The following is a 27,403-nucleotide window of genomic DNA, read 5'->3' as shown; positions in this document are numbered from 1 at the left end:
CAGGCAAGAAGACTTTTAAATAGACAGTGTAAAAAAATATTGATGGTGGAAATAAGACAAAAAGATAACCAAACTACCACCATAGTGAGAAACATCTATAGAACATCACAATTGATGAACTACTGTGAATAACGCAAGACTGGAATAAAATTTTCTTCTAGAATCCATGCAGCTGTAATTATCATTCATGAAATTCAAGCAGCATTTTCCATAGTAAACAGCATCTTGACATCATGAACTCTGACATCAGAAAATTTTGACTTCAGTAGTCAGGACAGCTGCAAGAAGAGATCATTAAACCAGATACATTAGAGAAGGAGAGTAACAAAACTGAGCTGGACTCTCAAACAGATGACCAGAATTGCATAATCCTGATTTTCTCACCTCTAGGCTCCTCATTAAAATTGTGCATACTTTTTTTTATGAAACTCCTTTACAGCCTGCAGGATCACTAATTCACAAACTATTATAGGGATACTCTAAATTATGCAGTGCATATTCCAGCCATCAGGAAAGATTACTCAAAGCTTTTTAATTAAATTCTCCAGCCATCAAGGCAACATGTTTGTCCAACCGTTCTGGAAGATGCATCTCAGAAGACCCTCGTAGCTGAATTCAGCTCATCTCAATATCATTTTGCATAATTTTGCTCTGTGGACCTGTGGGCTCTGATTTATTTAATCAGAGAGCACAATGAAAGAATCACATATGGCAGATTACCATATTATCCGAGCGTGTGCGTTTTCTTTTCCAAAAGGGAGGTATTAACTCTCACTTCTTTGTACAATATCCATGGTAATATCTGATATTTTCAGTGCACCCTCTGGCCCATTTATGTAGACCAGTCACATTCAACCATGTGTCCCTGCTTAAAATTCCAATCACATATACAATAGGGGACACTAAAATTGATACTGTAACACAATGGGAGTGAACACAACAATTTGGTGTTGGGTTAGTTAAGGTTTAGATGTGTATTTATGGCAAAATGCCAAAAGTAGCAAAGTATGCTTGAGAAAAAGGGAAACCTACAGTGTACTGTATGACCCATAGATGCCAAATCTATGTAGCTATGTAAGGAATAATTTATGAAATGTCGTGGTGTTTTAGAAAAATAATCAATGAAGTAGTAGTGTGATATGGCCTGATTTTTGAATGTCTCCTTACAGAAAGCTTCATCGCATCAACAAGTGTTTTATTTGTTTTTTAATTCATTTAAAATCATCCTTAGTTTATGTGTAGACAAATAAGTAATTACATTTCATTAGACACATATGTAATTTCGTTTTATGGTAGTTGTACTCATGTTCATGTTCATGCACACATGATTCGAAGAGGCTTTGGCTGAATATGCATCGGGGTTATGTCACATGACACGTCTTGGCCTAAATTTGTGGAAAATAAGCTGTACATGTGAAAAATATCAAGCTCTTTCGAATATCGGGGAGTTTTGCTTGATTCATTTTTTTTTTTTTTTTTTTGGAAAATTGCGCAATCCTTGTATGATATTTTAATGTATTAGAAGTATTAATATAAACCTGTCATTTGAATTATAGCCAGCACTATTGACAAGACTGTGGTATTGAAAAGTATTCAATACTGTCTAACCAATCTGATTTAAGAGCTCAACAAGCTATTAGCAAGTCTGTATAATCCTTCCAATTGCATCCAGCATACAAATGCATAAGTTACTTAAAAAGATTTGAAAAGTGTTGATTTCGCTCTGGTGTAAATGATTGGAAATGAAAATGCACAGTGTATGAGAGCTTTCAAGTCCAAATAAACACCTTCCAACCAGCTGTCGGTGGAAATGAATTTCTGACATGACAGAAAAAGTAATTGGACGTCACATAGCATGATGCAATTTCCCCCATAGTTTGAGTCATGCAGTGTGAGAAGCAGTGAAATAAACATTTCACTCATCATATAACATAAGCTCGGGTTTATTCTAGAGCCAGTAAAAATGAAAAAGAACCTGTGGGTGGAGCCGGGATGCCATATATGGACAGAAATGAGGAAGCAGTAAGAGTTGTTAGTTGGATTGGATTGTGTTGTGTGTCAAAAAGAGTGATTTATTTCACATGTACAGGAAGAGCACTAATTTGTGTATGCTAAATGACATGGAAAATAAATGTAAACTTCTCCTTGAGCAATCCTGTATTGTCAGCAGGGCTTGACTTTCCAAATAAATAGATTAGCAACATTAATAACCCTAGCAGACATTTTTTGTGCTTCACATCCCATGCCAAAACCACAAATTCATAAGGTCACATTAAATTAGATACAGTGTAAATAAAATGAAATAAAAGAGAGCTCAAAATGTTTCTAGCATTATGTGAATTATGTGGGTCACCTTGAACCCAAGTGTTTTGACAGAGAATAATGCTTCTATTAATTGTTCCAAACTAAGTGTACATCTCTTACTGAAGTGGACTAGAGCATTGCTAGCCCTTTAAGAGCTTGAGCCGGCTGTGATTGGAGCAGCTGTGTGAGGTTAAACACGGCGAGGGGCTCAGAGCAGCCGTTCAGTGCTGGATCCAGTCAGACAGGTTGCACCTGTACTGTACAGATGTTCCAAACTCACACACTCACACACTCACACACTCATACACACACATTCAAATACACAGCACACCCTGATAGACTTAAACACACACTCGCTCAGATGGAAAGTTTGACTCTGGAGCCATGAGTGTGGTGAGAGAAACAACATCACTGACCCAACCACTGACATCCTCCAAACGGCACAAGAGTGTGAGAAAGAGCTCCAGGAAGATCTACACCCCTTACCAGGACAATCCAGTGTAAGTCTGAATTTTTCACTCGCAGCACTTAAATACTCTCAGTATTTATTTTGATAATGACATAATTTATATTTATTATATTTTTAGGAGCAGTTCTCAGACTAAGCCATACTGTGAAAAGTATTTTCACACTTTTGCTTTAATTGTAGTTCATGCAATTACAGTACATGCATTCAATACGCAAGCATTTAGTATTATACTGTATTTATTGAATTTATTTACTGTATTTATTCGTTTTTTTTTCATGCCAATTGTTGCCTTACATTCAGTCAGCACAGAACTGACTACATTTCTTTAGTATATTTCTTCAGTAAGTGTAAATATAAATGTATCTTTAAATGTCATTATCATTTTTAACCACTTGCCTTGATCACTTATTGTCTACCTTCATTTTTTAATCAAAGACTTGATGAAAACCAATGGCCATAAATGTTTTCTGTTATTCTGAAGTCTGTAGTATACCTACAGCCTATATATATATATATATATATATATATATATATATATATATATATATATATATATATATATATATATAATAATTTAAAGCTTATATCTATAAAATAGCTTATAGCTTTAATCTCTTAGGTACATGTCTTGACTTGAGGTTAAAGTCTATCTATTTAAGCAACTGATTTTAATTATTATATTATTTTATATTATTGAAATTATTATAACCAACTATAATTATTATATCATTTAAAAAATATTCCACTCTGTCCAATCAAACTTCTGATGCAAACCATTGTGCTCCAGTTCCTCGGATGATGAAGATAAGGATGCAGAGCGGGTGGACAGTAATGATCCTGAGGAAATGTTCCAGAATATTCAGTACCAGAAGGAAATCATCGCCAACATCCGAACACGACCGTGGCCAATGAGACGCAAGCTCAAAGTCTTAAAGTGAGTCAGTGCTGATATTAACCCCTCGAATACCAAAATCAGATTTTATCAGATCAAGATTACATTCCTTACTACATACCTTTCTGATTAGTTTCAATTTGGATTTACTGAATAATTCGTCGTTAATGAAATTCCTTCCTTTAGAAGGAATAAGTGAATCTGCGAGTTTAATGGGGTACAACCCTGCAATTCGTCCATATATATATATATATATATATATATATATATTTACTCTAGTAGAGTCATTCATTCATTCATTCATTCATTCATTCATTCATTCATTCATTTATCAGTTCATTCATCTACAGCAATCACTTTCTAGTCAGGGACATGATTGATTCTGAGCCTATCCAGGAACACTAAGCTAGAGACAGGAATACACTCTGCTTGAAACATCAGTCCATCACAGGGCACCAAGCACACACACAACCACTCAATTTCCATCCTGCTAATCCTGCACACGGTCAGACTGACAATGGAGACTGACAATGAAGTAAATAAGTCTTTATGGAATCCTAAAGTAGAGTTCGTATTATTTTAACTGAGAGGTGTTGTGTAAATAGGATTTTACTATATGTCATGCATAATCTTCTCATAATGTAACATTATACAGAATCTTGAATGGATGGATGGATAGATGGATAGAATAAAGCTAGAATCATTAACTGTTCAAAGAATCCTTGAAGATTTTTTTCATTGTTGCATTGTATAGAATTTTATAAGCTAAAATGTAAATAGGCTCACAATAATATTTACAATATACCCAGGCTGTATTGCCACTAACAGATGTTGGCTAATTAAGATTATATTACACTTGAATGGTAAATTATTCACGATTCTTTTATTTAAAAAAAAAAAAACAATTACGACATGATAACATAATGGCAAGAAGTCTCCATAATTTATAACATGTGAAGTCAAGAGTGCTTTTATGTGCTACTGAACTGATGCTAATGGAGAGCAAATATAGCTTTATTTATGGTATGGCGCATGGAAAATAATCTAACTTGAGTAATTATTTCATTATCCCATCTCTGGCTTTCTCATTTATCCGAGGTCATATGTTCGGTAGAAGACATCATCTTATGCTTAACTGGATTTGATTGATTGAGGTCTCTCGAGGGCCAGGGACACTTACCTTTGGAGACACACAACTCGTACACTGTACACACAGACAGGCTAAAAACAGCATTCAGCAACATTGTTAACTCCAGCTTATAATTGATTATGTGTTGCGTTCATGCTGCTTACTATGTGATGACCATCTTACTCTCTACGTTGTTTGATGCCCCTTTGTAAATTATCCGGATAAGATATCTGAGATTTTATTTCCTTTCAAGGTCCATGATCTTCAGAGCCGGCAGTAATGCATAAAGCTCCTGACTGGCCAGCTTACACTGTAACTCATCTGTGAGATGACAACTTTATAGCCATCTGTAAGAAAACGAGTGTTTTGTGTACCATATCAGTCGCATATATACTTCAAAAAATCCAAGACTCGGTAAATATATCAATAATCCATTCTTGGCCTGCAGATTTGTCGGCAAAACTCTCACAGACCAGATTGCATCGTAGTGTAATACAGTATACAGTAAGTATCTGAGAAAAAAAAAGAGGCAAGATGTGGTTTTTACAGGTTTTAGTCCATAAAACTTCCATTCTGGGGAAAACCCAGCTAAAAGCATGGTTCATATCCTAGAGGAATGCCTACAGCAGTGAAACGTCCTGTGAAGCATTAAAGCTCTGTATTAATGGCTTCATCAGAGCCGAGCACAGCAGTAATTCACTGCTACGATCACAGGGAGGAATAATGTGTTATGGGCCAGACTGCTGATCCTGGCTATCTGCATATGTGTGTGTGTGTGTGTGTGTGTGTTTCAGGCAGGCCAGGGAGATTGTGCTGAAGTATGAAGGTAGGCTGACGAGGACACGAGGATACCAGGCTGCAGGCGCAGACGTATGTTTTTCTTTCTGAAATTTATGAAGCTTATTTCAAAAGTTAGGACTTCTCTCAACTTGCCAGTTAAAATAACTGGCAGTCATCATAGAATTCTACCCTTTGGCACTTAAAGTATTGTTAAATCTCAATGTATAAAGCTTTTTTTTCTATATACTTTCCTCAAATGAACTTAGCCAAGGCGTGTTTAGTGTCTGATGTGTTTCTTATTTGTGCACTGGAGCTGCAAGGCTTTCACACAAGTTTAAATTATTTTTGGGTTCCTTTTAGGTTTGGTTTCAGAATGCAGATTTGTTTATATTATATTTGGCTACAGGGTGCCAAAACCTTTTGCTGCCACACAGCTCCAGGATCTATGGGTCTATCCTGAGCTCATATCTTTGAAAAATTCCAAAATGAGTAAATGGCAGAGTAGCAAGTACTCACAGCAACTTAAAGAAACATTCCAGCGTAGCCATAAATAATAAAATGTCCCTGTTCTCAAAGTGAGAATGAATACAGAGAAGCAGCATTTGAGCTGAACTTTCAGAGCTCAGTCCTTCAGCTTGTAGTGATTGGAGAGCAGTTCAAATCAGGCAGAGTGAATAAGCTGGACGCTTACCCTGCAGTTGCTCAGCTCTGTGCTTTTGGATTCAACACTTGGGAGTCGCTTTTGGTGAAAGCATCTAGCAAGGGTTTAAACTTAAATATTGTCTATATGTTTGTTATGGAATGTCTATGTTCAGGTCCTTCATTTTTTTCCTGACTGTCTCCTTTTCTGTGCTACTCTCTCGTTCCTTCACTCTCCCCAGACGCTGCGTTCAGATTTACAGCTTGTTGTTACGGCTCGATTTAATTAAAATGCTCCAGTGGCATTCGGCAAGGCTGCCTGAGTGGCATTAAAATTAATTGACTTTTTAGCAAGTGGATTTGATGACAAATGACTAATTATGGAAATGGCACAGTGGAATATTGAAATCGGAAATATTACACATTTGCTTTGACAATGTTTGCTTTCGCTCATCTCATGTCACGGTCATATTACAGATTTAAAAGCCTGTCTAACTGAAAGCACTATGAATTCCATTATTGTAGGAATTGGACAGAAAAAATATTAAAAGTTTACAGTTTCACCTGAGATAAAATGCTTATGTAGGTAACAAGTATTGGAAGTTCTATCTGCCAGTTTCACACTTGCTGATTGGTATGCATGAATTGTCAAACATAGTATAAACATAAAAATAGTTTGTCATAGTGTATGATAAATAATGCACTTATTTGCATTAAGTGTAATACTGTGTTCTCTTTCTGTTGATAGGCTTCTACAGGTGGTCTACATACAAATCTTAATCATTTAAGCCTACACATATTTTGCCCAGTTTAGTGATCGATTTTAATGGGAACAGCTGCACAAACATTTCAGCTTTAAGCTTTTATCAAATTGCTCTTCACTTTTAAAGGCTGTAAGGCTCAACATGACATGCTTAACATGATATTAGTTTGAAGGCAATAGAACACAAAAACAAAAAAAAAAAACAAAAAAAAACAAAGAGTTAAAGCAAACCCATCATTTAACACTATTTACCAGTACACTGGGGCTGGAAAATGTGTTATACGACATTTTCAATCAGTATAAACAAATGAATGATTTTTTATCAGAGCAAGTCTAAATAAAATTAGCTTATAGTGTGAGATGTGTGTTTTTCCCTCTGTTGGGATAACCTTACACAGAATTTTAATCGTTGAAGACAACACTTTCAAATTTGGGGCATCTCAGAGAGCAGACATGGGTATGATATGATGAAGATATAAACATTTGTGTGAAAAAAAATGAATCATCTTTGTTTTGTTTTTTAATCTTTCATATGAATTTGTTGCTCCTGGTAGGCTAGCTAAACCAGAAACAGTACTTCTTTCAAAAGCAACAAATTCTTAATGCACTCAATATCTATTTTCATATGAGCCATTAAACACCACTGTATAGTGTGACATGACAAAGACATTTAATGCTGAACAAATTCCATTTTCTGGCCTCTAAAAAAGGTTTTATTTACTTCATTTAACATGACATGTCATGTTCAAGAATAGGAATGATAAAAAGAAATAAATGGGGAATGTTAAATTCCGTCCTTCTTATTCCAAGTGAACTGTATTTAAAAGATAATGGACACATAGTAATGTTAATGGAAACATAGAAAGAATGCCTTTAGAAGGAAGTTTTCCAAAGTGTAAATGTAAGATCATAAAGGTGATCATTACTGTATGCCAAGTTAAATCACACACACAAAAATATATCACTGACAGGAAAAACATTTGAACATACCTAATTTTGGCATGCAGGACAACTTCTACATGGAAAACAGGCTTGCATATGAATGTTCATATTTTGTTTTACAACCTAAGATATAATTTATCTGAAAATCTGTACAGCCCTCACTAAAACATCACTTTTTTTTTCCTCCTTCACTATTATGACCCAGAGTTTTAAAGTAGAATTATAAGTTAGAAGCAACTGAGATGGTAATAAATCACAAATTAAATTCTGTGTGAAATAATATTGTACGCTATTTCTATACACTTTCTATCTATACTCTGTTGTATGAATAATTGCAAAATTGAAATGAATTTCTTCATGCACAAATGGTGTTACTGAGAAAACCAATGATTTTTGGGGTGTTTTTTGTAATGATGTATGCACGAAGTTTGGATTATAATTTGTAGCCTGTAAACTAACCCTTATCTGTTAGTTAAAATTGCTTGGTAGGTCCAGTACACAACTAAAGATTCAGAAAATAAGCATATCTGGGCTGATTGTAAGAGATTTATTTGCACTTGCTCATTTCACAGCTATTAAAGAAGCTTTCAAGAGTTCTCTACAACATCCTTGTTTTATTCATCCCATGGGAAGTGAGGATTAAAAAGATTGAAAGTAAGAAAAGAAATCACCCCATATTTGAACATATGAATTTTATTATATAGTATAATCCATAATTCTATATTTTTAAAAGGTTACTTTCTTGATCTTTGTGATATGTAGTCGACATACATGCAATCAGACCATATAGTACTATTGTTTGCTCTTCTATTTGGTTATTTCAAGATTAGGACATGTATTTTTCTTGATAGCACAAAAATAAATCCTCATCTCGAGATACTGGTCTCTCTGAACTCAGTAATGTTTAGGATATTTAGTATTTTACCATGTTTGCAGGTCACTTTGGATCCGGTGTCGCCTCATATTTTATTTTCCTACGGTGGCTATTTGGGATTAACATCGTCCTCACAATTATGACTGGAGCCTTTATTGTCCTTCCTGAGGTTTGTTTTGTCCTAAAAAATCTGTCACCATTGATCTTTGTTATAGGGCTATAAAATGTTTAATACACATACACTGATCAGCCATAACCTTATGACCACCTGCCTTATATTGTGTGGGCCACACCTTTGCTGCTGAAACAGCCCTGACCCATTGAGGCATGGACTCGACCAGATCCCTGAAGGTGTGCTGTGGTATCTGGCATTAAGATGTTAGCAGCAGATCCTTTAGGTCCTGTAAGTTGCAAGGTGGGGCCTCCATGGATCAGACTTGTTTGTTCAGCACATCCCACAGATGCTCAGTTGGATTGAGATCTGGGGAATTTTGAGGCCAAGACAACACCTCAAACTATTCCTGAAACATGGCACGGCACATTATCCTGCTGAAAGAGGCCACAGCCATCAGGGAATACCATTTTCATGAAAGGGTGTACATGGTCTGCAACAATGCTTAGGTAGGTGGTACGTGTCAAAGTAACATCCACATCGATGGCAGGACCCAAGGATACCCAGCAGAACACTGGCCAAAGCATGACACTGCCTACGTCGGCTTCTATGGTCTTCTTCCCATAGTGCATCCTGGTGCAATGTGTTCCCCAGGTTAACAACGCACACACACCTGGACATCCACGTGATCAGGCCACCTTCTTCCATTGCTCCGTAGTCCAGTTCTAATGCTTACATTCCCATTGTTGGTGCTTTCGGCAGTGGTCAGCATGGGCACCCTGACTGGTCTGCAGCTATGCAGCCCCATACGCAACAAACTGTGATGCACTATGTGTTCTGACACCTTTCTATCAGAACCAGCATCAACTTCTTCAGCAATTTGAGCAACAGTAGCTCGTCTGTTGGATCGGAACACACGGGCCAGCCTTCGCTCCCCACATCCATTAATGAGCCTTGGTCACCCATGACCCTGTCACCGGTTCACCACTGTTCCTTCCTCGGACCACTTTTGATAGATACTGACCACTGCAGACTGGGAACACCCCACAAGAGCAGTTTTGGAGATGCTCTGATCCAGATGTCTAGTCATCACAATTTGGCCCTTGTCAAACCTTCGCTTGCCCATTTTTCCTGCTTCTAACCCATCAACTTTAAGAACAAAATGTTCACTTGCTGCCTAATATATCCCACCCACTAATAGGTGCCATGATCAGGAGATAATCAGTGTTATTCACTTCACCTGTCATAATGTTATGCCTGATCGGTGAATATGAAAAATAACATAAAATGAATACCATGTATTAGTATATATTATGATCCTAGTTTTTTGTATACAGCTACACTATACTTACTGATGTTTTACAGATTAGTTCCTTATATTATATATAACAGGATAATTTAGCTTTTTTAGTCAAAAATGTATGACATCAATATGACAAAATGCATTATATGTGTCTTCAAAGTTTCCCTCTCTGCACTTGACCCTTAATATAACCTCACATGTCATGCTTTGTTTTGTCAGTAAAAAGAGGCCAGATTTATATTGCTTCCTGACACAGGGATACAAAGCAATTTCCCTGCTCAAGTATCAGCCTCCATCACTCATCCTGTACCCCCCCCCCCCATTTTATGTGTCATCTCTCCATTAGCTCCTCGCCGGTGCTCCTTTTGGCACCACACGCAGCAAAACCATCCCAAAGGACCAAATCGCTTCAGCTCAGGACCTTGACACCATCTGGTCACTCGGGGCAAGATCTTTATACACTGACCATTTGTAGATTGTCTGAAATTTATAAGTACAGTACTCAGCTTTGGACTGCTTTGTTGTGAAATTTGTTCTCCTTTTTTAGGGTTACCTGCAGTATTCTGTGCTTTTCTATGGCTATTATGGAAACGTGCGTAAGATTGGCAGCGCCGGATATCGCCTGCCCTTGGCCTACTTTCTTGTTGGGATGGCTGTTTTTGCCTACAGCTTCATCACTCTCTTAAGAAAGTAATCATTACAGGTCTGCTTGTAATCAGTGATAGATGCAATAATAATTAAGGAATAAAACGTGTATTAGAGGTGAGGTGTTCTATTAAAATAATTAATGATGTAGTGGCATGATGTGGCTTGAGGAGTTATTGTTACTGCCTTAAATTGGATTATTTTCAATTAACAGCATGTGCTGAACTGTTTTATTATTCTCATACCACTGACGCCTGATGACAACTACATTACAAAAATGTATATTTAATACATTTTGAAAATGTGTTAATGAATGAAGCATTGTACGTATACTTTTAATTAGTAGTTACATATAATGTTGTTAAAAATCTCCTTAGTTTGTCTCGTGTATCATTAAATTCAACCTGCAACGTCAAACTGTGTTACAGTAGCTATGTATAATCTCCTTTAGAGCAAATTAGCTTAAATACAATGGATATTTAAAAGAAAAATGTATGTCTACACACCCCTGTTAAAATTACAAATAAATATTATTATTAATAGAAAAAAAGGAAATGCTGAAACAGAGGTGTTTAGACTGTTTTTGTCCATTGTAAGCAATGAACAAATGTAGTCCAAGAAAAAGACTCAGAATGAAGAGATACAGTAAAGATTTGACCTTTAATTCTCTAATTGTCTTACATTCTAAAACAAACAATTAGTAGTGGAACATATTTACCTGAAAGCTGTCTAAAACAATGCATGAATATAGAAAATCAAGCTAAATATATAATTTAGCAGTGCTGCACACAGAATGATCACATATTATTTTAACATCATTCTATTAGTGTTATACTGGGGTGAATGTATTTCTTTTCTACAGAATGGCAAAAAACTCACGGTTGAGTTTATCCAGTGCGTCCAGTGAGAACTACACCTTCTGCTGGCGAATCTTCTGTGCCTGGGACTACCTGATCGGCAATCCCGAGGCTGCTGAGAGCAAAGGAGCAGCAATAGTCAATAACATCAGGGTGAGTATATGCCATAACCCATGACACAGACATCTTGATCTGCATGATTTGGTTCCCAATGTTCCACTACATTTCTTTTATTACATCATAATCTACCCAGGAATTTTATGTTCTCTCGTACCAGTGATAATTTCCATATGGAGAGCCTGTCAGTATTACTGATTATGGGTGTTAAGGGTATGCATTAGTCTCAGTATTTATAATATTACTGCAAAGCAGTGTACATTGGGCTGAAAATTAGAAAGCAGCCATGACTGAATCTTTTGAGGGTATGATCTTTAAGAAGTAGTTCCATTAAAGGGGGTGTGGCCATTATGCCATAAATTTTCTTTCCAAATACTAATCAACTAGCATATCATAAACATAAATGTAAACAGTGGTAGACATGAAGATAATCAGAGTTGTACACAGACCTTGCTTAAAGTAGTGGTTAATGGGTCTGTCCATATTGTTGGACAGCAACATGGCTGCACTGACCGATGAAAATAAGAAGCATTTTTAATAAATATTCTCATAAATCTCTAATAATATCTAACCTCAAGCCAAGTCAAACATACATTTGTAGATTTTATTTGGCTTTAATAAACATGGGCAGAAAATGAAATATGGAAACATTTACAACTTTTGGTAGACACCATTTTCCGGAGTGACTTACCTTTAATTTATTTATACAGACCGAGCAGTTCAGGGTTAAGGGCCTTTCCGAAGGGTCCGGCAGTGGTATTTTGGTTGTCCTGGGACTTAAACTCACATCCTTTCAATCTGTAGTACAACATTTTAACCACTGAGCTACCACTCCCTCATTTGAGATGGGAGGATGTGGGCGGGGCTTTCAAAGTGTCATTTAAGACAGAAAGTGGTAGCTCATTGATGGACTACTGACAGAAAGGTTGTGACTTTGAATCCCAGGACCACTAAGCTGACACTGCTGGGCCCTTGAATAAGGCCCTTAACCCTCAGTTGCTGAGTTGTATAAATTAGATAAATGTAAGTTGCTATGGATCAGGGTATCTGCCAAATGCCTACACAAATTGTGTAAAGTCTGGCAGGTCTGGGTAGATCTACACCCCATCACCATGACTAAACTAAAATATTTACTCACCTGTAGATGTGTTTGTTATGGTGTCTATGGTGCTTCTCAGTTTGTACTGATATGCGCTTCAATATCTTATTTTGAAGGAGGCCATTGTGGAAGAGCAAGAGAAGAAGAAGGAGACTAGCCTGTGGGTGGTTTTACCAACCTTTTCAAGCTTTCTTTGACCACCTGTATCATTTACTGTATCAAATTGCTTCTCAAACCCAATTTCTCTGCCTGTGCTGCAAATCCAGCTCTGCTCCTTCCTCTCATTTCAGTGAGGGTCACTCGAGTGTTTGTAATGTTTGCTTTCAAGGAAGGGAAATGATCAGTATCAGTGGGTGAATTAGGGTGATAGTGTTGTTCTTAGCGTAGAGTGCAGAGCTCTGATTTACTCACTCTGTCCACATCGACTGCAATCGCAGCACAAAACCTCCCACCGTATTTCATACACACAGCTTTTACTGCAGCAGATGACTGCTCCTAAATCACCATCAGAGCTGCTCATATATTAAAGTGGATTGCTCAGCTGTGTGTCTACATACACACTTAGACACCCACAGCAAATTAACAAAAACAAGCAAATAAACACACCCCAAAATTGACACTGTGCTGTGCCATTTTTTGTATTAGACCTTTCAAAGTTTTGTTGATTCAGTATACAGTTTAAATTCAAAAGGCTAAAAGAATTACTTTTTAGAAAAACACCAAACATGTAAAGTCATATACTTGCCAATAGACCATTTGGGAAACCAACAAGGTGAAACACAAATACAGTTAGATGGATGGATGGATGGATGGATGGATGGATGAATAGGATAAATAAAAACAGATGAATGAGTGGATAGGAGGTAGAAGGATTGAAGGTAGAGATGGGTGAATGGAAGAAAAGATGAAAAGAGAAATGGTTGGAGCAAGTGATTGGTAAATGTAAGTTGGGTGCATTGATGGATGTGAGTCAGAGGGATGGATGGATGGATGGAAAGGTGGATAAATAGATGAGTGAATGGATGGATGGTAGAATGTCTGAAGGGAGAGATGAGAGATGGGTGTATGGGTGCATTGATGGGTGAGAGAGAGAGAGAGAGAGAGAGAGAGAGAGAGAGAGAAGGAAAGAGAGACAGAGAGGGATGGACGGACGGATGGGTGGATGGACCTATACACAATTATAATTAGCATCAGCACTGCATCCCAGCTTCATTTTAGATTCTAGAATGTAACAAACCCAAAAACATTAAGTATAATAAAATATTATTCAGTTCCTTGATTTAGAAAGATCTTCCTCATCAATCAATCTCCATATATTTGTCCCTGTTATACGATTTATCATGCAATTAAATTTTATTTTGCAACCGACATCCTCATACTGAGATCAATGAGGGTTAGTATCTAGTCAAGAGGAAACTATTTAATCAAGACTTCTTCTTACGTAAGCCTGTGATACGGATTATTTACTTGAAATTTAATTACAATTTAACTGCCTGTATTAGTGAAATTCTATCTACGCATATGAATGAGATGGATTTTTTTTTTCGGATCTTCCCATGCAGAGCAGTTTTGATCAGTTTGCGGATTCTGGCCAACATCCTGGTCCTGCTCTCACTGGCAGGCAGCATCTACATCATCTACTTTGTTGTGGACCGCTCACAGAAGCTGGAGCAGCAGAAAGCAGAGCTAACCCTGTGGGAAAAGAATGAGGTCTTGCTGAAATTTGATGGTCTTTGTGTTTCAAAGTGAACTGGTAAATTAATGGAGTTACCCATAAGTCGCATTTTGTAGGTCGATAGATGTTTTGTTTGTTTTTTGTTTTTGTTTTTTTGCAAACATATTTAGCAAATGTATGGAAAAAATCGAAGGAATATACAAGTTTCAGTATAATACAAGGATTTCTCTGACAGCTAAAGTAAATAATTTGGTAATAATAATAATAATAATAATGAACATATCTACAGTATAATGTTATACTGCAATCATAAAGCATTGTAAACATTGTTTTATGTAATCAATTATAAAAAATTACACTACACTTTTTAGAAATGTGTATTATGATTTAATAGCATCTAGCTTTATAACCTGTGTTTGTAACACATTACCATAAACTCAACCCAGCGTATCCTTGTGCTTCATCATAGTTAGAAATTCTTCAGAATATAAAACCATTTATTTGTTTAACATTTGTATCACTTATAGATTACAAACAGAAGTAATAAGATATTACAATTAGGTTATAATATAATGCCAGTTAATGAACATTAAGTTCATAATGCATCATAGCTCTTGCTGTAAAATGTAGCATATTTTCATAAGTAATGATAAGATATTAAAATGCCTTATAAAATGATATATTATGAATATGTTCACAGGTCATTAAACATTTGGCCTCCATAGAAAGTGTTGTTCTAAAATATTAAAAAATGGAAAGTCGGAAATCTAGGAAAAACACTCAGTGTTTACATTTTAAATGTCAATAAATTAATAGTAAATTATTAGGTTGTGCATGTGGTGTATGGTATTACAAAAGTTATAAATCATATGAATAAATTATTAAGGGACTATATAAAGCACATTATTATAGCTATTATAATCACAGTTACAATGATTTTGTACTGTATGATTTTTTTCCCCTTGACATTTCACAGCAATACTGTTTATATATATATATATATATATATATATATATATTCATCCAAAATTAATTTAATTAAAATAAATTAATATTCAGATGATTAGCCATGATGTAAAAAGATTAAGGGCTTGCCTGTGTATGTTATATTACAGTGTGTCCTCTCTGTGTGCTAGGTGAGTGTAGTGGTGTCCCTCATTACTATGATCGCTCCCTCTGCCTTTGAGCTGGTGGCCCAGTTGGAGATGTATCACCCAAGAACCAGCCTTCGTTTCCAACTTGCCAGGTCTGATAAGATTACGATGTGCAATAGTTTAAAACAAAATGTTGGCTTTTCTAATGACCTGATTTCCCATTCTGGGTTTGAATTAGAGTGCTGGTGTTGTATCTTGGAAACCTCTATAGTCTGATAATTGCCCTGTTGGACAAAGTGAATAGCATGAGCTCTGAGGTAAGTAACGTTTCTGAATTATTCTCTAATTCTTAAAGAGACAAATGTCTAACCTTCCTGTCTAATTCCAGCATACTTAAAGACATATACTAATGGCTGAAACGAACTACATGAAGAAAATGTACAGGTTGCTTGCATTATTTCTGAAATCCAAATCAGCTGACAAAAGGCATAATCACAAAGGCTGTGGTCAATAGGCAAACAAGGCAATGTAGCCAAAATTGTCAGAAATGGATAGCTGAGCTGTATGCAAGTGCAGATTTTTAATATTTTTTTTTAATAAAACACAGAAATATAACCAAAACAAGAATATAAGCATGAACATGATGAACAACAAACAAAGACCAAACTCTAACATGGGTGCCACAAATCAAAAGCTACACAATGTGTGCTGTACAAAATGTGACTTATATGTGATGAGGTGTGTGGGATGATCATGTGACATGCTGTGGTTGATGCGTAGTGAAGTTCAGCACCATTATTGGCACTACCATGACAAATTAGTTCAATACAAGATTTCATTTAATTCCATTTTTGTCTCAGATTCCAGGAAACTGGTCTGACTCCACATCATACCTGGCCACCATTTCCCAGCCTGCAGAGACCAACCTGTCCACCATCGTCCCCGAAATCACTGAAGGAAGGAATAGCACTTTCACCATGGCTGTAATGGACCTGAACCGCACCACCATCAATGTCAAGCACAGTTTTGTGTCTGGACCATCAGCACCAGTCCTTGCCGGAACGAACCAAACCATACTATATGAATACAATGGTAAATCCCAGCAGGATCAGTGCTGGGAGACCTATGTTGGGCAGGTGAGATATAACCACTTTTAAGTGTTAAGTCATGTTTAGAATCTAACATAGAAGGCTGTTTTGTTGTTAAAGTTGTAAAACATAATACCTGCATGTGCATGAAGTATAAAAACTATATTAGAAGAGGTAACCAAAATCAGATGCAGAGCTGCTACTATTAAAATCAATTATACAATGTTATCCTTTAAAGAGATTTTAGTGCCAGTCAATCTTAGAACACCTTTTACAATACATTTGTACGCAACTAATGCTAGAAACAAAGTAGATAAAAATATAGTAGCACACTAATGTTGAGCTAAAGCCACAATTCCGGCAAAGGTTTCTGGAAATTCTGTAAAAGTGTGTATTTGCCCTCATAACTCCACTGATGCCAAAATGTTGGAAAGGCAGGGCAAATATAACCACCCAAAATAGACACCAGGCCAATCTCAGTTTGCCTATGGTGTCAAAACTATTAGAATTCTTTTTGCTGTGGATTCACATTGTATGAACCACAATTTTTTAAATACACAACACTAATAACCTAACAATTTATACTAGCGGTGAAGCTAACAAGCACTTATCAGCTCCTGTAGTAGCTCAGACTTTAAGCTAACCAATGTCATTAGTTTGCTCAAAAGCCTTCATAAATATGGCATTAATGCTGACAGAGGAAGAAAAATGAAAATGTAATGTCCTGTAGTAATTGTTTTCCTCTGGACGGCAATGAAATGACTATGGATTGAATACATGAATGCATGGATTGAATCGTCGGGCCAGACAGTTACTTAATGAAACTATCAGTAGGCAGAGACAGAGCACATCAATTCTCCATGATGCAATCCATAGTGCTGATTTAATAGTCTTCATCGAGGAGCTTTTCTAAGATTTCTAAGAGGAGTAGTGTTACACAACGGGGGGACAGCGCCCAGTTAGGTAGAGCAAATGTGTCTCCTGCTTATTTGGTTTACAGGAAATGTTGAAGCTCTCGATCATTGACATGATCTTCACCGTGGCTAGCATTTTGCTGATCGATTTTATCCGGGGCCTGGTGGTTCGATACCTGAGTGACTGCTGCTGCTGGGATTTGGAGAGCAAATTTGTGAGAGAGATTTAATTTCAAAACTTACTTCATATAAGTTGTTTTCTTATGCCATGCATATGTTAAAAAAATTTCATGTGTACTTCTTTCACAGCCTGAATATGGTGAATTCAAGATAGCTGAAAACGTCCTACATCTAATATATAACCAGGGAATGATATGGTATGTAAGAGTGATAATGAACTTATTATTTACTTGTTATAAAATGCAACTGTAATAGTCGTGTTATTGTTTACTAAAACCACATATAAAGTTTTTATCACTTAATGACTTTTCCATCATGTTCAGCATCATAGTACATTGCCGCATCGTAATTCCGTGCCCTCTAAACTCTGTTTCGCTCGATTTCATTTTACCTACAGTCCTCGCAAGGACACACTGTGCTCCATTGGCCCTCAGATTTGTAATCTGTTAATAATGGCTTGCTTTTGGCTGGGATCAGTATCAGCAGCTCTGGCAATGTAAAAGCATTCCAACAGCTTATATAAATCTTTGTCATCTTCCTTACTCTGTAGGATGGGGGCCTTCTTCTCACCCTGCCTGCCTGCATTCAATGTACTAAAGCTTATCGGACTCATGTACCTGAGAAGCTGGGCTGTACTCACCTGTAACGTTCCTCATCAGCAGGTCTTCCGGGCTTCCAGGTCAGAAGGTGGCATTAAATATTAGTATTTAATATGTGGGGTTTATAGAAACAGATGGTTTTTTTTAATCTAGAGAAGATATTAGAACAACTTATAGCAATATACAGTGGGGTACATTACTGGGTATTGGGAATAAGGCTACTGGGTTTACATTATATGTAAATCTATAAAAATTTATAAATGTGAGAGCATTTCCATATAAGGCACCTCACATACAACATAAGCCTAGCAACCGTATTCACAAAAACCTAAAATTGCCATTGTATGTGATGTTTCTTATAAATAAATGCTCTCACATCTAAACATTTTTTGCAGATTTACATAACGTGCTTTCACATTTATTGGATTATCCCTCACAAACATAAATCTCCCACTTTCACATGAAATTCTCTCACATTCACATAAAATTCTCTTGCATTTTTCTGTCTGCCTTCATATAAAATTCTCTTACCTATAAATGCATCTGCTTTTACTTCTATTCCAGTATTGTATAACAGTTTTAATTATAACATCTACATTCAATATTCAAATATAGTTTCCTACCTTTCATTAGTTTTCACCCTTAAATTTATGTAGAATTCTCTCACATACACACGAATGCTTTCACATTGACACTAAATGCTCTCACATTCACACTAAATGCTCTCACATCCACATAAAATGTTCTGCCTTTCACATAAACAGCTCTTGCAAATGCAAAAATATGTCATTTATTTACCTTCACATTCACATAAAATGCTCTCACATTTACCACAATACCTCTCACATTCACATGAAAAGCTCTCTCTCTCTCTCTCTCTCTCTCTTTATCTCTCACTCTCTCTCTCTCTCTCTCTCTCTCTCTCTCTCACACACACTCACACACACACACATTACCTCTTACAAATACAGTACAAGATTCTCATCTTCAATTTCATGCTAAATCACGTTCACATTAAATGCTTTCACATAATAATTCATATAACTGCACACATGAACTCAGGTGAACACGACATCATGTAAATAATGTCTGATAAATAATCACATGTTCTCAGGAGTTTGTGAAAATAATGTAATCAATGTGAAAACAATCACGTGTTTGGGTTGTAAGAATAAAAACGTACTGCATGTGAGGATTTTGGGAGAGATTTATTGTGAATCTGAGAGTGATATTACAGCCTGAAAATCTATTTTATGTGAATATTGAAAGCATTTGTGTGTACCTGAGATCATTTTATCCCAAGCCTAGTGTATATGAGAGGTAAAATGGTGAAGTTTAGAGCATACTATGGGAATTGAAGATGAAAAATGAATGAATGTGATGGTGAAACAGCATCACCAGCACCTTATACTGTAGATATTGACTTCACATAGTTTGGAAAACATTTTTTTTAAAACAAGAAATGTGTGTTTCTATATTTTAGGTGGGAGGATGGCAGTCTGGATAGCTATATTATATACACTTGCTGAAATCCCCCCTTTTTTACAGGCTGTATAAATCTGTGAAGCAGTGAACCTTCATTCACTTTGTGAGTCAGCGAGAGCGTTCTCTATATTTTAGGGTCTCTGACTAAATAAAATTAATTTAGCGTGAAACACGACTTTATCAGGAGCCATTTAGATCAAAGACCAGTAAGTCTCAATGATCCAGTTTAGATTCATTTTTCTCTTTTTCTTGCTTTCTCTTTTGGCTCTGGAGTGCAGCTGAGCTTTGCATACCTCCATCCTTCGCTTTTGCTTTCTTGATCTGATTTATTTAATGACCGTGTTGTCATAGTCTGTTACAAGCTTATCAGTCAGTCACAGATGTGAGGAAGGAATCATCTCTTTCACCCACCATCTATCTTCTGACATTGGGTTCTTTCATAATGCCATGAAACCCTGAATGCAGTGAAATGATTGTGGCTCATGAAGCAATACAATATTTCAAGTAGGGAAAAAAAACAATTGGATCCACTCGAGTATTTCATAACAGGTGTGCATTTTTAAGATATTCACGAAAGGTCACGGAAAATCTTGTTATTTACAGTTCTAGCCTGTTTAGATTTCTGAATTATTGAATAACCCCTTGCCACATGGATACAGAAACCACTTAAAAAAAATCAGCTATCATTAAAAATAAAACAGTGGAATTATGTGAAGCAGTTTCACAGCATGGGCTGTGAAAGACATGTTTGTGATTTGCTTTGCTAGGGGAATATTCAGCTGTGAATTTGCTTTTCAGGCTTTTAAACAAGCAGAAAACAAAAGGAAGATTTTATATTTCTATGTTGAAAAATAGGACAACAAGCACAGGATAAAACATGATGTGAATCACTGTATAAAGTATTTTCTTTCAATGTCTACAGCATAGGGCTAGTTCGTAGATTTATTCATGTACTAAAATGTTTTGTGTCCACATCTGAGCAGGAAAGTTCTTGGTTTGATGCTTTCCTTTTATTTCAATAAAAATAAAAGTGTACATTTTTTCAGTCCAACCACTATCATTGATCATGTATGGTTTTCTCAAGCCATCCTGTACACCAAGGTGAATGGTAAATTGTTTGTCTGCCTACTTGATTTTATTGCTAGCAATGTTGACACCTATGAAATGTCTTTTTTTCCCCTTTTAATTCCCAGATCTAATAATTTCTACCTGGCCATGCTCCTTTTCATGCTCTTCCTCTGCATGCTACCAACTATCTTTGCGATTGTGAGGTATAGACCGTCGCAGCACTGCGGACCTTTTAGGTAAATGAGTCAGACTTATAAACCTCCATCTGAAGCGAAATATGTGTGTGTGTGTGTGTGTGTGTGTGTGTGCAAACCGTTAAAGCCACTTTCATTAAGCCCTCCTGCTTAATCTTTGCCAGCAGCTGCATACAACCTCACCGTATTCAAAGTGATCTTTATCAGGAGAAAAGATTTCATAGAAAGTTAATTTCCCTGCAGTCACTCTATGTGTACTGTACTGAATCGAAAGCTGCATTTGTGGAGTTAGGGTTCTAATGTGCAGGAATATTTCATCTAAACATGAAACTGTTACAGCTGTCATTTCGCCCATTTCATCAAGGCTTGTTTGGTGTCTGTAACTAGCATGTTATTTATAAAAGAAACTTATAGCCACCATTTTAGCATTATCAGCATTATCACCGGCTTCAAATCACCATATGTGATTTGTGACCCTGTTCTGACTCTGATCTATAAAAATGGACAATGGACATCTTGAAGCTAAAATCGGTTTCTTCCTGATTCTATCTAACCAATGTCTGTTTATTGTTAGCTTCACACCCCTCAAGGTAAATCTAATGAAACAAATTTTGTAAACGGTCTTGGTTGATTGATTACGTTTAGTGGATGGATATTTTCTATAAATCCAATATTTATTTATTTATTTATTTATTTATTTATTTATTTATTTATTTATTTATTTATTTATTTATTTATTTATCTAAACAATTTAAGTTTGTTCCTAACATACAATTTACAACATACAACATACAACAAACGCCTAGTTTAATCACTACAATACATTCAATAGTTGCATAACCCAAGCTATGTTATGTACCATACTTTAACAAATACCAGAAATGATGTATTATATCCAATAAATCCTAGAACCTACCACTGGTCAGATTCAGAAGAATAGTCATTGACCACCTATTCTTTGCCACTGGAGGTGGATGAACTCAATTCGAATTCAAATTAATTCAAATTAAAATGAAATCTTTTAATGGTTTTCACATTTGGCTCGCATCTCTGGGTTGGGAGTTTACATGTTCTACCCCATGCTTCAGGTATTTCCTCCCCAATCCAAAGACATGCGCCGTAAGCTGATTGGCATCTCTAAATTGACTGTAGTGTATGAACTGGTGTGTGAGTGTGTGTTGTGCTATTTGATGGATTGGCACCCTGTCCATGTACCCAGAATGTCCCTGGGATAGACTTCAGGTTCCCTGCAATCCTGTGTAGGGTAAGTGGTACAGAAATTAGATCAATGGATTTCTTTCCTATTTCTTTCTTTTTTTTTTTGTAAAGAAACCATCATCGAGCTTACATTGATCCTACAAGTATAGGACTTTATGTATGAACCACTTTATATTTCATTTGTACATAAGTGATTCAGTGTTTTAAAGAATGGGCCTTTTACTTTTACTTTTTCTAAAGAATGTGATAATTGTATAAGCTGCCATGCTGATGAGCCGGCTAATAAAATCTCCAGACAAGCCATTTGTTTTAATTTCTACAGTTACTATATTGTTACTTTTTTACAGCCTTGTAGTGGCCTTTTTTTTTTTCTTGTGATATCAAATCTTGTTTATAGTTTATAGTTTCTTAGCTTTATGTTTTAACTTTGGAAGCAGTCATATTAATAGACTAGTAGACTACTCAAGGTCATGTGCTATGGCGAATAGCATTGTGGCTGAGGTGATCTATGGTACTCACTGAGGTACTAACAATTCTACTGAGTAAACAACAATGTAACGTGGGTGAATATCTCCTAACTAAATTTTAAAATTTTTAAAATTTTCTGATCTACCTCTGTAGTGGTCAAGAGAAGATCTACGACATCATCTCCGAGACAATAGAGAAGGACTTCCCTGCTTGGTTTAGTAGGGTGATGAGTTATGTCACAAGTCCTGTGGTGGTTCTGCCAGCTCTCTTGCTTCTCTTGTAAGTCATGCTAACACTTATCCAAGCTCAATTACCTCAGGGAAATAAATAAACTCAACAGATGATAAAATCTCTTGCTTTGTTTATCATTTACTCCTCCAAAGCTGCTGTTATCAGTGTGGTTTTTCAATATCGTATTGTTTCCAGCATGCTGATCTACTATCTGCAGTCCATTGCCAGGTCTCTCAAGTTCACCAACAACCAGCTACGAATGCAGCTTCAGACAGTGAGTCATTCATCAATAAAAGGCTAAGATTGAAATCTAAACAAAGAAAAAAATCATTGCATGTTTTGATAGTTTTAGAATGTATGAAATGTGATTTTGATATTTCATTGCTTCAGGAACGCACAGATGACAAGAAGAAAGTGTTTCATTTGGCTGCAGGTAAAAGAACCAAAGTAATATTGATATTTTCCCTCAATCATCTGATTTTAAAACTGATTATATAACCATATTATACGCTCTACTTTATTATGTATATAATGTAAGTATAGTGTGGTGACATGGCGGTGTTGTGGGTAGCATCTCCACCAAACAGAGGTGTTTCTTCAGGATGTATTTCTGTCTCGTGTCCAGTGTTCCGGACCCACTGCAATCATGACCAGGATAAAACATTTACTGTAGATGAATGAATGAACATTAGTAATGATGATATAAGTATCATTACTTAATATACTTTTGTGTATTCTTGAGTTTATATGTCATATTAACAGATGCATGATTAATGGTAAATGGTACATAAGTGGGTCATTACCTATACAGAAAGTTTACAAATGAAATTAACAATCAGAAAGCCTGACTGCATGGAGAAGTTGTGTAGAGAGAGTGATTATTCATTAACATAATGCACATTATGTACTCCTTTGTGAATTCACTGGGTGTGTTCTAAGTAGCACGTCTCCAGCCACCTGAGGGTGGTGAGCAAAAACCTGAGCAGGAGAGTGACATCACCAGTATGGAGTCACCAGCGCGGTCTGCTTCGCCTCCACGTCGCAATGGTAGCGTCAACAAAATCCTTTCGCCTGGCCGTCACAGCAACAGCATCCGCACGATTGCTCAGTCAGCCTCTCGGCCTGAAGACAGGAGTCCATCCATCCTTGTGAGACCCAAGCCTAGCAGGTCTGTCCTAATGACCATTCCTCTTCTCTGGCCCTTCAGCACTCGATACATTTTCCCATAAACCTCCCACTTCCATCTCTGCTTGTGCAGTGCTTACAGAGTATTCAGCAGCCCCTCCGTTCCACAGAGGGAGATTCAAAGGGTGGAGTACATCCCCATCAGGTTTGGCTTTCTTTTAAAGGTTCACAAAAAAACATATTGGCCTTGAATACATCCATTTAAAAATGTGTTGTTGCTCATGAACATCTCTGAGGGAGACAAATTCATAATCATTAGAAGGCTTCATAGCAGGGCCAGTCATTTATTTTGTCATCATTTAAAGCATTTAAACATCTTCCATCATGCTGACAGCTTTGCAGCATAAAAGCTTGAGTCCACAATTTCATTTTCATTCACCAAAGTGATAAAAAAGATAGAGTTGTTTGGGTCACCAGTGTATGTTTTAAATGGAGAGTTTGGCGAAATGACAATTTACAGTTTCTCCATTAACACAAAAGTAGCAAATGACATTTGCTTGTTGTGATTTGCACTGGAAATACTTGAATTATGTAGCTAACGAGTAATAGAAGTATAGCTCACTATAATCTTTGTAAATATGTGCCTTAAACTTGCTATTGTGATAGGACACAGTAAAAAAACAGCTATTTGCAGCCATCTTGGATAACCAGAAGCACATATTTGTGCAATTTGTCATTATACACCCTCTGAAAATTTGAAGATGGATCTGCATAATTTACAAAATCATTCATTTACAAGTAATGGATAGATAAAGGGATGGGCTATTGATCCCCAATAGGAGTTCTGGCAAAAAATGTGATTATGGGGCCTATTTATGTTTCTCATGCGATATCTCCAATGTAATACTAAAGAAGCAAATGTTGGACACACAACATGTTTGTTTATTAAGCATCTAGGTTCTAAAGAGAAGCCATGATTCATGGATCTTGAAGAGTATAGGAGATTCAGCTAATTTATACCACAACATTATGTTACTAAAATCCATTTGTTTCTCAGGCATCCAGCCTATCAAGGCCGCTCTAAATCATACCACCACATGGCCTATAATCCTTCTGTGCGTTTCTCTGAGAGTGTCCATTCAGACCCGGTGTTCAGGAAGAGCCTCAGGCCCATGCACCCAGAGCCTGGTATTGTCACAGCACAGAGCTACCTGGGCCGGCGTGCTCACACCACCCGGTACGTCATCCTAAACGAGCATGAACCACGCAAGAAGGTTATGCGTTCCACCATGCGTCTGCCGAGGCACTATCGTGTGGTGGATGAGCCAACTGAGATCGTGGAGCTTTACCCTCGTAATGTGAAGTGCTACATTCCCCGAAGTCAGCAGCCCCACCTCAGTGAAGAAGAGGAGGAAGATGAAGCTAACGATGGTGGAAAGCGAGGGTCTTTAGGGCATTCACATCGGCCTAAGTCACTCTCTGATCTCCATCAGAGATCACCAGCACGCTTTTACATTGGCGAAACTCTGGACAGCCGTCTAGCACGAAGAGTGTATGGAGAGGAAGAAGAAGATGATTATCTCGAGTGGGAGGAGGAAGGCCCTCGTAGCCGCACACGGACGAGTATGAAAGTCACGGAAACACCACACAGGCATGGAGAACCTCACGTCAAGCCTAAGAACAAACGCAAAGGGGAGCCGTCACTGACAGAGTCGGATTCGGCCTCGCTGGAGTCCAGCAGTGACCAACAGAACAGCAGCACTGACCAGTACATCCAAGTCATCCACAACAAAGAGAAATACCTAAAACACAACACTAAAGTGACTAAAAAGAAGTCGAAAACCAGTGCTGAACTGAACATGACTGGATCAAAAGATCTTGTGTGCTCAAATGTTTGACTACAAATATTGCGTATATTATAACAACACTGAAAATTCCAGTAGTTGTGTTTTAAAGCACATAGGTAAGGTACACGTAGGTAAGACTACAGCAAGCAAAATGTAAATGTAAAATATAATTTATTCCCTATATGATATTATAAAGTGATATTAAGAGCATATATACAGTATGTAATCAATAGACTAATCAGAACTGAATCTTCCTGTTGCTTAAATGTGCTAATTCCTATGAAAGACACAAATTATTTTCCAGAAATGTTTTTCAGATCACAGATAATTCAAAATGTTTGATTGCAATATACATGCTGGATAACGGTAAATGTTGATCTTTTCTTCTTTATGATAGAAGAACTACATACTTTGTAAATTAGATAGAATGAAAAATCTAAACTTGAGAAATACCCATGCCTATTATACGCTTATTTACACTTTTTTCTAAATTAGGTAGTATGGCATTCAAGTAAGGACAACTTTGTGGCCATATTTATTGAACTTTTTCACATTTTGGACCAATATTGAATAGCATCTAGGCATTTTGTTTTCATCTACAGCTCAAATCGTGCTTTAAACTCCTGCTGGTCTTCCTTCAAATCTGCATTTTGCTGATGTGAACAAAATAGGAAACTATGATGCAACAATTCTCAAGGGTGCATGAGTTTAGAAGCTGAGCAGAGAGACAAAATGGGGTCACCAACTTGATGCTTCATTACTCAGTCAAAACCTTTTGCAAATGCAAGGCGCTGACCAGTGAAACTGTGAAACCAGGTTTCATGAAAAATGTGTATGAATTCTAATAAACATGGGTAATGTAGGTGGATTCAGTTGCTAAACAAATGAAGTCATAAAAACATCCTGATGCTAACCTTGCAGATTGTTTCATTACAAATTTTTAACTGTACGACCATGCTGGCGAATAAAACTGAGTAATTTTGTCAGTCCCGGTAACAAATTGCTCAAGATTATTTCTTAATGTATATAAATTTATGATTTTGAAAATAAAGTGTTTTTAGAAAGCTCTATCTGATGTGGCTATATCTGCTGAAACTGAGTCAAATGACAATTGTTTAATGACCAATTACTCACTTATTATTTATATATATATATATATATATATATATATATATATATATATATATATATATATATATATATATATATATATATATATTTTTTTTTTTCTTCTTCTTCTTCTTCTTAAATTAAAGTCCCAGGTTGCCATCTATCAGTTTAGTTTACACCAT

General features: G+C 36.6%; 1 protein-coding gene across 3 annotated transcripts; it reads left to right on the top strand.

Annotated features, from left to right (window-relative positions):
* Positions 1–2,589: 2,589 nt before the first annotated feature.
* LOC131360954 (transmembrane channel-like protein 3) lies at positions 2,590–27,173 on the top strand. 3 transcript variants are annotated; one of them, XM_058401825.1, is made up of 23 exons: positions 2,590–2,804; positions 3,561–3,707; positions 5,589–5,664; positions 8,491–8,572; positions 8,855–8,961; positions 10,554–10,652; positions 10,755–10,897; positions 11,715–11,862; positions 13,042–13,085; positions 14,488–14,635; positions 15,737–15,846; positions 15,933–16,011; positions 16,555–16,830; positions 17,783–17,911; positions 18,006–18,073; positions 18,427–18,555; positions 21,154–21,264; positions 23,062–23,187; positions 23,335–23,413; positions 23,530–23,572; positions 24,082–24,307; positions 24,398–24,469; positions 25,322–27,173. In XM_058401825.1, exons 1-23 carry the CDS (start codon positions 2,689–2,691, stop codon positions 26,160–26,162), a joined length of 3,399 nt encoding a protein of 1,132 aa, XP_058257808.1. In that variant the 5' UTR covers positions 2,590–2,688; the 3' UTR covers positions 26,163–27,173. The 3 variants fall into 3 exon arrangements, with proteins under 3 accessions (XP_058257808.1, XP_058257807.1, XP_058257810.1); XM_058401824.1 differs by having other exon boundaries at positions 24,079–24,307; XM_058401827.1 differs by lacking the exon at positions 21,154–21,264 and having other exon boundaries at positions 24,079–24,307.
* The last annotated feature ends 230 nt before the right edge of the window (positions 27,174–27,403 follow it).

Source organism: Hemibagrus wyckioides, linkage group LG10, assembly GCF_019097595.1.
Source record: "Hemibagrus wyckioides isolate EC202008001 linkage group LG10, SWU_Hwy_1.0, whole genome shotgun sequence".
NCBI lineage: Eukaryota > Metazoa > Chordata > Actinopteri > Siluriformes > Bagridae > Hemibagrus > Hemibagrus wyckioides.
Note: the sequence above shows the minus strand (reverse complement) of the source record. Positions and strands in the feature narration are given on the sequence as shown.

What these genes read in the sequence shown, in the direction of transcription:
- LOC131360954 (XM_058401824.1), top strand. Translation starts at nt 2,689, where the DNA reads ATGAGTGTGGTGAGAGAAACAACATCACTGACCCAACCACTGACATCC. An exon ending in AAGAAGAAGGAGACTAGCCT is followed by an intron (nt 13,086 to 14,487) that starts GTGGGTGGTTTT and finishes CTTCCCATGCAG; the next exon opens with AGCAGTTTTGATCAGTTTGC. An exon ending in CAGCACTGCGGACCTTTTAG is followed by an intron (nt 21,265 to 23,061) that starts GTAAATGAGTCA and finishes CTACCTCTGTAG; the next exon opens with TGGTCAAGAGAAGATCTACG.